Source organism: Oryctolagus cuniculus, chromosome 4 (assembly GCF_964237555.1).
Source record: "Oryctolagus cuniculus chromosome 4, mOryCun1.1, whole genome shotgun sequence".
In the NCBI taxonomy this organism is placed as follows: Eukaryota; Metazoa; Chordata; class Mammalia; order Lagomorpha; family Leporidae; genus Oryctolagus; species Oryctolagus cuniculus.
The window spans coordinates 79,737,817-79,750,026 of record NC_091435.1 but is presented as its reverse complement, the minus strand read 5'-3'; the positions used below and the strand labels follow the sequence as shown (position 1 = coordinate 79,750,026).

General features: G+C 48.7%; 1 protein-coding gene across 1 annotated transcript in view; it reads left to right on the top strand.

The window, feature by feature from the left end:
• The first annotated feature begins 6,344 nt into the window (after nucleotides 1-6,344).
• Nucleotides 6,345-12,210, top strand: part of HACD2 (3-hydroxyacyl-CoA dehydratase 2) — a 98,927-nt gene continuing 93,061 nt past the window's right edge. The window contains exons 1-2 of the mRNA XM_002716611.5: nucleotides 6,345-6,642; nucleotides 9,327-9,444. Of these exons, the coding sequence (XP_002716657.1) occupies nucleotides 6,488-6,642; nucleotides 9,327-9,444 (273 nt within the window). The 5' untranslated portion in view covers nucleotides 6,345-6,487. The remainder of the gene's footprint in view (nucleotides 6,643-9,326; nucleotides 9,445-12,210) is intronic.

Here is a 12,210-nt window from a genome sequence, read left to right as displayed (position 1 = left end):
CTTGGGCTATCTTCTGCCGCTTCCCCAGGTGTATTAGCAGGGAGAGGGTCAGAAGTGGAGCAGCAGGGACACAAACTAACATCCATATGGGATGCTGGTGTTGCAGGCAGTGGCTTAACCTGCTATGCCACAATGCTGGCCCCTCAAAGTTGAATATTAATCAGTACCTGTATTGTCTTCATAAACAATCCAAGAACTTTTCAAATCTGCCTAGTCACTTTTTTAAAATGTTTTTCATCTGTTTGAAAGACACTGCAACAGAGATTTTCCATCAGCCTGCAAATGCCTGAAACAGCCAGGGCTGGGCCAGGCTGAAGGCAGGAGCCAGGAACTCCAGCCTGGTCTCCCACATGGGTGGCATATCCTGCAGTTGTAGCCCATCACCAGCCCTGGTCTCTTCTTTATATGCTGAGAGCATGCTTACACGAACTAAGATAGCTGTGACATTATTAGGCTGTACTAAGGGACCACCACCTGTTGACTGAAATGTCACGTGGCATATGAACGCAGCTGGAATCGCGCAGTGTATAGCCTTTTCCAGCTGACTTCTTTCCATTAGCCATATGCATTTCCGATGCCTCCATGACTTTCAATGATTTCATAGCTCATTTATCACTGGATAATATTTTACTGTCTGAGAGTTCCACAGTTTACTTATTCATCTATTGATGAGCATTGTGCTTGCTTTTAAGGTTTGGTAACTATGAATAAATCTGCCTTAAACATTCACGTGCTATTTCATTTCTATTTCCTTAAACATTTTACATACGCTTATTTTATATTCTCTACCTGATAACTCTGGTACATGAAGTTCATTGTTGTGGCGGTTTCTGCTCATTAACCCACAGTGGCTCATCTCCCTGTATACTTGGTAATACATGTGTGCATGTGTGCGTGTGTGTGAGTTTATACTTCATTGGTGGTAATCAAAGGGGAGTCCAAGGGCCTACACTTGGACGCTTTCCTCCAGAGGACACTTGCAGACCTCTGCCGAAAGCCTGGCGGCACCTGGCCCACTTCAGTGCCCCGCAGAGGGACCTGAGTGTTCATGGGCTCCAGGCTCAGTTTCTCAGCGCCAGCGTTGGTGGTAGCATTCGTCCCCAGGGCAATCCTGGTGTTTGCTTCTGTGACCCGATCCTTGTCCTAGCTTCAGTTTGCTGCTCTTTATCACCACCACGAGTCCTCTCCACTGGCCCCTCCCTACTTCTGGCCCCACTTTGGAGATATTCCTTACTTTCCTGCAAGTTAGCAATGATTTGAAAAGCATGCCATTTTTGAAATCTTTGGGGTTTTTATTTTCTGTGGTTTTTTTCCTTCATTTCATTTTGAAATGGAATGTGGTGGGCCTGAATAGGCCCATGTCCTAATCCCCAGAATGTTGCTTTTATGGCAAAAGGGGCTATGCAGGGACTGGCGCTGTGGGGCAGTAGGCTAAGCCTCTGCTTGCGGCACCCTTGCCGTGTGTGTCTCAGCTGCTCCTCTTTCGAGCCAGTTCTCTGTTGATGGCCTGGGAAAGCAGCTGAAGATCTGCGTGCGAGACCCGGAAGAAGCTCCTGGCTCCTGGCTTCAGGATCGACTCAGCTCTGGCCATTGCGGCCATTTGGGGAGTGAAGCAGAGGATGGAAGACCTTTCTCCACTGCCTTCCCACGCGATTTAGCAGGGACCTGGAATGGAAGCAGTGCAGCAGGCACTTGAACAGCGCGCCAGTGTCACAGGTGGTGGTTTAACCCCAACACTGAGGATTCTGACATGGGAAGATGACCCTGGGTCATCTGAGTAGGCCCAATACAGTCATAAAGGTTGTTATGAGAGAGAGACTGAAAGATCAAGGTCAGAGGCAATAATGCAACAACAGAGGCAGAGATCAGAGTGATGGCGCTGAGAGTCAGGGAATGCAGGCAGCTTCTGGAAGCCAGGAGAGGTAAGAAATAGATGCTCCTGCAGCCTCCAGAAGGAACTGGCCTGGCTGACTCCTTCAGCTTATCCCTGTTAGGAATCATGTTGGACTTATGACCTCCTGGACTTTAAAGAGAATACATTCCTGTTGTTTTAAGCACTGGGTTTGTGCTGATTTGTTACTGAGTCAATAAGAAATTGATACATGGGAGATTTTTCTTTTCAGATAATGCTTTGAACACATAGCTATTTTTTTTTATTTGACAGGTGGAGTTATAGACAGTGAGACAGAAACAGAGAAAGGTCTTCCTTCCGTTGGTTCACTCCCCTATTGGCCGCTACGGCCAGCACTGCGCCGATCTGAAGCCAGGAGCCAGGTGCTTCCTCCAGGTCTCCCATGCGGGTGCAGGGCCCAAGCACTTGGGCCATCCTCCACTGCCTTCTGGGGCCACAGCAGAGAGCTGGACTGGAAGAGAGCAACCGGGACTAGTACCCAGCGCCCCAACCAGGACTAGAACCCCGGGTGCCGGCGCCGCAGGCAGAGGATTAGCTAAGTGAGCCACGGCGCCGGCCTGAACACATAGCTATTTAAGAACCTCCAGGGCTTCCTCATCGTGTCCTAGTCCACATTTAAGTTCCCCAGCGAAGCACTCAAGGCCTATTTATTTGCACTCATTTTTGCCATGACACCCTCCCTAGCCTTCTCCAGACGTGTTTCCTACCTGTCCTTTCCTCTCAGGACGACTTGCCACCTGCTCACATGCTCCATCACTCCCTTTCTAATTATATTCAATGCCTCCCGAAGCCTCTCCCTGCCTTGTGTCCCCTCACACCAAGAACTGGTCTGCGGTCCCCAGAAAGCTCTGTGCGTGCTCCGCCATCCCTAATGTGCTTCATGGCCATGGTGTCTCTCTGAGTGTCACTGCTCTCCCACACCCCACACTAGGCTCTAAGACACGGGGCAGCACAGAGTTCCCAGTCAGCATCTATTTTAATCTGCTGTATTGCTTTTCTGTGGCTGCTGTGACAAATTACCACAAACAAGGTGGCTTAAAACAAATGTGTGCCTCCTGATTCTCAGCATCCTGGAACTGGGGCATTGGCGGGGTCTCACTCTCCTGAGGCTCTTGGGAGACTCCTGTCTTCCAGATTGGGGTGACTGCCAGCTTTCCTTGACGTCACTCTAGGCCTCTGTGGCCACACTGCCTCCACCTGGCCAGTGTGTCTCTTCCTCCTCTGTGTGCCTATTTTATTAGAATATATGTGATTGCCCTTAGGGCCCACTTGTATAATCCGACATTGTCCTCTCATCATAAGATCCAAACTTAAATGCTTCTGAAAGATCCTTTTCCCACACATGGTAACATTCGTAGGTTCCAGATATTTGATGCCATTATCTTTTGGGGAATCACCTTTCCACCCACCACACCTGCCTGGCATCCATTCCCTTTTTCCGGTATCAACCCTTTTGTAGTAAAAAGGGGAACCACATCTCCCCCAAACTCAGTGCACGCCTCTCCCCAACACAGTATTAGACCTGACCAATCAGCATATTTTGCCCCCTTTAACCACAATCATTGGCTCAGCAATGGGCATGTGACTCAAGCCAAATTAATGAGATGAATTTCCAGGACTTCTGTCTGAACAAATAGAAAATATGATTTTTATTCTAAGATTCTTAGATTAAACAAAAAGCATACATTCACTCACTATCTGGAAACAATACTGGGCTAATTCTAAGAAAGTTGAAGGAAGAGCAGGTACCAGGCCTCAAGGACTAGAGCCAAGACTCAATGCTCCAGGATGCACACTCCCCACTCACAGCTGGTTTCTTTCCATCAGAGATCTTCCTCCAAGTGGAAGGGAAGGTGGTTGCTAGCAGCCTCAGGATGGCACTTTTTCTCTACAACCACTCCATCTCAGCATCTGCTTATCAATGTCACAGAACTCTGAAGCTGTCTACTTGTGTTGGCAGAAGCCCAAGTCTTGAAATAATTACTTTCTTTAGGGAAACCATGATTGATCTAGGCTATAACATGTTGCCAGAGGGTGTGTCAGGCAACAAACAACTAAACAAACCACCATCAACAAGAAAATGCCTCTGTCCTTGTCTTATAAAACTTGTACTTTAATGAGAGAGAGAAATCACACAAATGAATGTATATGAAATTACTGAGGTATATGTCATGAGAAAAAGTACATAAAGACCATAGCAGGGAGAATGATTCATTCCAGAAGTTTAGGGAAACTTCCCTTGAGAAAATAACATCAGAATTTAGGTCAGGAGGAGGAAGCATGGAATGGAGATTGTTCTTGGCAGTGGGAATAGCATGTGCAAAGTCCCTGTGGCAGAATACTGCACTGTTCCCTAGGAGAATTAAGATAAGACCAGCATGGTCGGGGAGAGCATGGTATGGAGTGACACTGAAGAGCAGGGTAGGGGCCCAACCATGAAGATCATCATAAGCCACATTGCATATTTTACACTTGATCTGAAGTGTCATTGGAAGTCACTCAAATGTCTTAAGGTAGTGGGGAGGGAAAGGGTATTAGACATGAACAGAGTTGTATTTGGAGAAGATCATTCTGTATTGTGGAGAAAAGGCTGGAGTTGAGCCTAAGCACTGCAGGAAGATACATTAAGTTTTAAATTGATTTCCAACTGACAGAGATTTATGCATTCCTACTTCCTCCTACTTTCCCATTAAGCAGATTACATTGGAAAAAACACATCCGTTAAATTAATGAAAGAAGCTTTTAGATGAATGGTTGTTTTGCAAATGGATCATTTCTTTATTTCTTTTTCAAAAACTATCCCCCTCCCTCCATCATAGTCTGCAATTTGGGTCTACTAACTTGCTCTATAAAGAAATCAGGAAAATAAGGCATCAGGATCTGTACAAAATCTGCGAAGGCAGGAAAGAATGAAGTCAGATCATTGTTTAGTTCCTCTCTCCAACCCTCACAGTGGCTCTCAAATTCAGATTGGTAGCCCACACTTCTCTGAACCTCAGCTTCTCCACTTAGATGACTCATTTTGGAGGGTAAATCCTGACACCAGCCTTCTTCTACAACTCGGCTCTTTTTTTTTTTTTTTTTTTTTAAGATTTATTTATTTATTTGAAAGTCAGTTACAGAGAGAGAGGCAGAGAGAGATCTTCTATGGCTGATGGGTGCAATGGACAGCATTGGGCCAAGCAGAAGCCAGGACCCAGGAACTTCTTCCACGTGAGTGCAGGGGCCCAAGTACTTCGGCCACCTTCCATTGCTTTCCCCAGGGAAAGCAGGGAACTGGATCAGAGTGCAGCTGCCAGGACACCAACTGGGCACCCATATGGGACATCAGCATCACAGGCAGTGGCTTTACTGGCTATGCCACAATGTGTGTCCTATACAACTCGGTTGTTTCAAGTTGTAACAATGCCTCTTTTACCTCACCGTGTCCATCTACTATACCAACAAGTCTTATGAGTTTGCAACCACTCTGGCCCAAACTATCACATGGCCTGTATTACCATATTAATTTCCTGATAGAACTTCTCACCAACTAATAAGTATTTATTTTCATTTAGCTCTAATTTCCGGGAGACCAAGAGAGCCCTTGTCTTTCATTTAGTGCCTGGACCCCAGGGTAACCTTGTAGACGCCTCCACAAGTACTTGTTGTAATGAATACTTGGTATTTTTATACTGCTACATACACAGTAATTCGTTTCAGGATGCCTGGATGTGTGAAAATTGATGGTGAGGGCCTTTTACAAATGAATCCCCTAAAACAATGGATGGGAAGTGGGGTTAGCCATCTCCGCAGTTGCTCCAGGTCCCTTCCAAGCCAGGTTTTCTACCTAAGCCAACAGTCTTCCATCTTTGGCCACTGAGGGTATAAAGCTACTCCTTCTCCCATACTGCACTGCATCCTGCCTGGCTGGCACAGCCTTCACAGGCGAGCCTACACGGAGCCGGCACCAGAACACCACCAGCCCTCGTGGCCCAGCACTGGACCCTAGGCCATATGGGCTTCGCCACTACACAGCACTCGTGACAAAATCAAAACGCTGGGAAGAAACTTTCGGGGACTGGATCTGCAACCTGGCTACGAGTTAAAGAGCAGGGTGTGCCCTACTAAAGGGTCCTTGCTGGTCCCTAGGGTTGGTGGGACGTGAAGATGGCGTCATCGCCCAGATCCAAAATGGCAGGATGCTCGGGATGAAGACAGGGCCCTCGGGCGAAGCGAAGACAAGCGCGAGAGAAAGCGTAATTGTTTTGCTCCAACACTAAGGGGGCGGCTGTAAGAAGAACCGATAGCCGCATTGACCTAATCAAAGATGGCGCCAGAGCTCACTACCGGGAGCGCGCAGGAAGCAGGGCTGACCCTGATCCAAGATGGCGGCGCCGATCGAGGCGAGCCGAGGGGTTGGCGCGCCAGGAGCGTCCGTGCCCTCATTCAAGATGGCGGCCGCCGTGGGCGCTGTCCCCGGCTCCGCCCCGCCGCCCCGATCCCGCCTCTCTCTCGTCCCTCTCTCCGCCCCCTCGCCTTCCTGAGTCCGGCCCGGGGTGCTCACGCACGGAGAGCGGGCTTCAGGCACTGGACATGGCGGCGGCGGCGGCCACTGCGGCGACCAAGGGGAATGGGGGAGGCGGCGGTCGGACCGGGGCCGGCGAAGCCAGCGGCCCTCGGAAGAAGAAGGGCCCGGGGCCTCTGGCCACGGCGTACTTGGTCATCTACAATGTGGTGATGACGGCGGGGTGAGGCTGGGGCGCGGGGAGGCGGGGAGGCGGGGAGCGAGCCCGGCCGGGGAGGGAGCGGCGCGGCCCGCCGCGCTCAGTGCCGCGGCGGCGGTCGGTGTCCGGGAGCCCGCGCGCCAGATCGGCCCCGGTGCCGACCCTCGAGCTCCCTCCTGCGCGGGGCGCGAGCCAGGTCCCCCAGCACCGGGTACGGGGAGAGGCGGGCGCCGGCTCGGGAGGGCCTCGGAGGACCGGTGGGCTGGCCGGTCACAGGTGCAGCAGGTCTGGGGGCGGTGAGCCGGGCCACGCCGCAGCGCAGCTCCCGTTCCGCCGCGCACGTTGCATCCGAGGGCAGGGCAGGGAGCTGTGGCCGCAGAGCCACCATTCCTGTAAGTCCAGCCTGAGCTTAGCGCCGAAAGGGAATGGGAAAGCGTTCAAAGTTTTTGACCAGTGACAGGAGTGCAGCGGTGCTCGAGATGAAGCCAGACCTCGCAGGAGGGAGTGAGGTTGGGGTGGAAAGCAGAGGTACCAGAGAGGGGGGAGTGGACGCTCAGGCCCCCTCATTTCAGCCCAGCCCTCATCACAGCAGATGTTTCGTTCTGGTTCTGACACTGGCCAGCCGAGCGTCTGTGGGTTGGTCGGTCGCCTTCTTCCACCTGACCTCCCTCGTTCTATAAAACCAAAGAGTTGGGGTGAGTGATCTTCAGGGTCCTCCCACTCCGCCTTTTCTGTGGGTTTGGCGAGGATCGCAGGATCAGACCATTGTCATGTATTTTGAAATTGTGTTAACTGGTTAGAAAAAAATTTCCCAACATCTTATTATAAAAAAAAAATCTCAGACCAAAAAGTTGGTTAAAGAACCTTAGTGGATGTCCTGCTGCTGTTTTTAAGAGTAGGTAATGAATGCATGGGCAGGATGAGCGGGAGGCTTCCTGTCCTGTGTAACCCTAAGCGGCTGAGCCCTGCACACCTGTGAATACTCTACACTCCCCTCCTTTTTCTAAACACAAGTGCTAATGCCCACTGACAGCTCAGCACCTTGCTTTGTTTCATGAAAAAAAATCTAGCTAACTAGCTGGCTAGTTGTCTGTGTCCTTGGAGGACCACGGTCTTATTGCTAGTATTAGAAATGGTGGGTGTTGGGGCCCGGTGCTGTGGCGCAGTGGGTTAAGCCTCCACCTGGGAAGCAGCCATCCCATTCTGTATGGGCGTGGGCTGCTCCACTTCCCATCCAGCGCCTTGCTAATGTGCCTGGGAAAGCAGCAGAAGGTGGCCCAAGTGCTTGGACTCCTGCACCCACTTGCGAGACCTGGAAGGAGTTCTGGTTCCTGGCTTGGGCCTGGCGCAGCCCTGGCTGTTTTGGCCATTTGGGGAGTGAGCAAGCGAATGGAAGATCTGTCTCTGCTCCTCTCTATGTAACCCTGCCTTTCAAATAAATACAAAGTAAATCTTTAAAAAAAGAAATGGTAGGTGTTGAAACCTAGACTCGGAGACGTGTGTCTTGCTTGAGCTCATAGCAGCTGTTACTAAAAGTTCTGGAACAATAAAGAGCTATTAGTTACAAGTTTTCTTTCACATAGAATGGCCACACAGATGATTTTTAAAAGAACATTCTGGAATCTGTGTTTATACATAACATTCTTATTTTCTTAGCAAAAGCATTGGAAAGAGCATTACACTGAGGAGGGATTTGAAGATATACTGGGGAAGAAGAAAAGAAGCCTTTATTTGTGGGCAGGGAATCTGGAGCCTGGGGCGGAGGGTAGGGCGTTGTGTTTAAACCAGGTCGAGAAACAGACTTCGAAAGTAGAGTGATGCTCTGACTTCGGATAGATCAGAGCAGTAACTGATTGCTGTTAACGCTGACCACTTACACCAGTAAGGATTTCATTTCTTTTACAAGCTCACGTTTGTGCTTGTGTGATAGTTTCTAGGAAGGATCTAGACCACATCCCATTGCCGTCCCACTGCCTGGCTGGCCTTGCACCCTGCAGGCAACGTGTGAGTGCCTCGCGGGCGTACCGTCATACTAAAGGTCCCGTGGCCTCAGTAGGAACTGAGCACATTCACAATCCCAGACCAGTCCTGGAAAGGACAGTGGGACAGTGTGGCGTTCACAGCTGCATGCCAGGTGGCCACCTGTTTTGTGTTTCCCTACTCAATAAGACCGTCGATCTGCTTTTCTTTTCTGAGATGATTTTGGAGCATTCTTGTAGAAATCTTTATTCTTTAAAAAAGCCCAGAACCTTTTATCCTTACTTCATTTGCAATTTTAAAAGGATTGATTTTTAGATATGGATATGTTCCAGTGAGACACTTACAAAAGAGTTTTGAAACGTCTTCACTGTATTAGTGTTGAGACCCTTTAACCGCATAGGCAGTTAGAATTCCTTTTCTCTTGTTAGACTTTCCGGCGCCTAGCTTTAGCTGCACACAGGCGATTTTAGCGTATTCCCTTCATGTTGGCTGTGTTCTCTACAGACCAAGTTGCCAAAAAGCCAAGCTCCAGCTGGGGGAGGCGGAGTGCTGCTGGCACCAGGGCACTTCCGTGTTCCCCACTTGGTGTCGGAGAGCTACAGGCCAGAAATGCGGGACCCTGACGGCTGAGGTCCTCTTCAGCACCACCTGCCATTGCCCTTTCTTCATGTTACCTTAAATTCTGTGTATCATTTTTCGTCCCTGATTATGTTTTTCTCGTTTATCAGGTGGCTGGTTATAGCGGTTGGTCTGGTCCGAGCGTACCTGGCTAAGGGGAGCTACCACAGCCTTTATTACTCCATTGAAAAGCCTTTGAAATTCTTCCAAACTGGAGCCTTATTGGAGGTAGGTCCTGAGACTTGTTATTGTTGCTGATTCAATTGTCATAAGGTAAACAACGTGCTACTAAATTATATGGAAGTAGCCATAGCTCTGTTGGATTGGCTTTAAATTTTAATTTTTGTCTCATAGCATATTATAATGACTTTTTTAAAATTTCCAATTAAGGGAAAATTCCATTTGTGTTACTTGGAATATATTTCAGATTCAACTTTTATTGGAAAACAAATGAAGCAAGGCTATAGTGGAATTTAAAAACATTCTAGGGCTGTCCTAGGGAAGTGTTGGTAAACGCAGATCCCTGAGGGGCTACCCAGTGGAGGAAGCACAGCTGATAGCTGTAGGACATTAGGAGTGAGACGTGGGCATCCAAATTATAAAAAAGAATTTGTTTCAACAAGTTCTGTGATTTTCCTTATTAAGGACAATGTATATCTGGTTCTCTCTCCTGGGGTAAGTATAGGGCAGAAACCCAATTCATATGATTTTATGCAAAAGAGGCACACACTCGCTTTGTGGTTGATAAAGATACAGGATGAATTTACAGTGTCCAAGAAGCAGCAAAAGAATGAGAACCCGGGGTTTGATATTGCCACACTCAAACCATGCAGCTCTCCTGCTTCCCTCTGAATGCTGGCCTTGGGCTCTGCTGCCGCAAAGGGCTTTCTCCCTGGGGCAGGAAGCAGGTGCCAAGTCCGTGTCCCTCAGCCCCTAGTGTCACAGGCAGTTCCAGGGAAGGGTTCAGGTTGGCCCTACTTAGACTCTTGCTGATGATGCGAGGTACCTAGTTGCTGAGGCGTGGGGCGCATGTCCCTCTTCTGGCCAGGAGACTCTAGGAGGGGAGGGGTGGCAGTTTGGGGCACCCCTGGCGCCGTGGGGTGGTGATCCTCAGGGTGCAGGAGGGGCTGGGCTGCAGTTTCCCTCCACTTGGCCCTCCCTCATGTTTATACCTCAGGCGCAACTTTTAGAGCCTGAACTATGGAGTCATTGTTAACAAACTGTTTACCTCCATTAAGTAAGATACGACGCCACTACTGCGCACCTTCACTTTCAAAAGCAAAAAGGTATAGTTTGGGGTTTTTTGTTTTCTCTTAGAATGCAGAGGGATTTTCGTGCTGTCGGTCGGCATTTAGGAGGTGGCGTGATGACACCCACTTCCAGCTCAGACTCCGAGTACCCTCATTGCGAGTGTGCTGTTTCTAATCAGCTTACTCTGTGAAGCCACCTTCAGTAGGTTAAAGTTGATGTGCAAAGTCTCCTCCTGACCTAACAGTCTGAGTCTAAGAAATGGCAGCAAATCCTGGTGGAGCCATTTGTTAATCTCAGAGCTTGGCTTTCTTTAGTGGGGGCAGGGTGACTGCTAGCACCTGGTGTCTCAGCGCCTTGGCCGACACAGTTGCCTCGAGCTGCAGAGGAGCCGCTTGGGTCAGACCCTCAGAAGCTGCACAATATTTGTGCCCAGTGGGAACACTTCCATGATTTAAAGGAGATTCTGTCTTTTTACTTTTTAAAAGATTTATTTATTTTTTATTTGAATGGCAGAGATACAGAGAGAAGGAGAGAGAAAGAGAGAGAGAGAGATCATCACTGGTTCACTCCCAAATAGCTGCAATGGCCAGAGCTGGGCTGATCCAAAGCCAGGAGCTTCTTCCAGGACTCCCACATGGGTGCAGGGCCCCAAGCACTTGGGCCATCTTCCACTGCTTTCCCAGGCCATTAGCAGGGAGCTGCATTGGAAGTATAGCACCTGGGACTCGAACCAGTACTCATATGGTATGTCAGCGCCACAGGTGGAGGCCTAGCCTACTAGGCCACAGAACTGGCTTTTTATAAAGTACTCCACCAGCACTGCAGGTGGAGGCTTAACCCACTGTGCCACAGCACCAGCCCCAGGAGACTCTATCCTTTTATGACTTTGTAATGTTGGAAGTATGATTTAAAAAAAAATTAAGTACATCTCAAGGAAGGTAGGGGCATTAAACAGTGGGAGACAAAATCCATTCAGGAAGCAAGTCTTAGACTTTGAGAGATTATACTGTTTTTCCCTATCGGATTTTTAATAGGGATTTAAGAAACTATTTTTGGATTTTTGGTTTTATCTCATCCCTACTAAGAAGCAATTAGGTGACAAATCCTGGATTTGATTTTGGGAAGAGAGCTGTGTATAAGGAAGCGAAGACTCCAGACCCATGCAGGGAATGAGCACAACATGGGTCCATGGCAGCAGGAATCCCTCAGACCGCGGTAGTGCAAGGTTGCTGAAACTGCTTCCTGTGCAGCAGGTCAAGGAGTCTGTCCCCTGCCCACCCCAGCCCCCCAGTGTACATCGGGTCAGAATTAGATACTTGTGGTGGTGTGAATGCATGGTGCCTGACAGTATATCCTGTTTACAGGAGGAGAAAACGAAGGCAGGGCATCAGCTACAGAATTTGCTTAAAAAGAAAGTAGAAATCACTCATATCAAACTTCACATCTTCTTAGGAAAACATAACACTTTGCTTTATAAACGACTGAGAAAGTCTTAAGCAAATGCAAATGGACATGTAGTAGTATAAAACAAGAAGATGCCTACTGTCTGAGGAGACGAAATGAGTTTTTGCAAAATGTGTATGGGTACAAAGATATGTTGAGTTGATGATAAGATCACATGGCTTTTTTTTTTTAAGATTTTATTTATTTGAGAGGCAGAGTTACAGAGAGAGAGAGAGAGAGAGGCAGAGGGAAAGATCTTCCATCTGCTCGTTCACTCCTCAAATGGCTGTAACAGCTGGA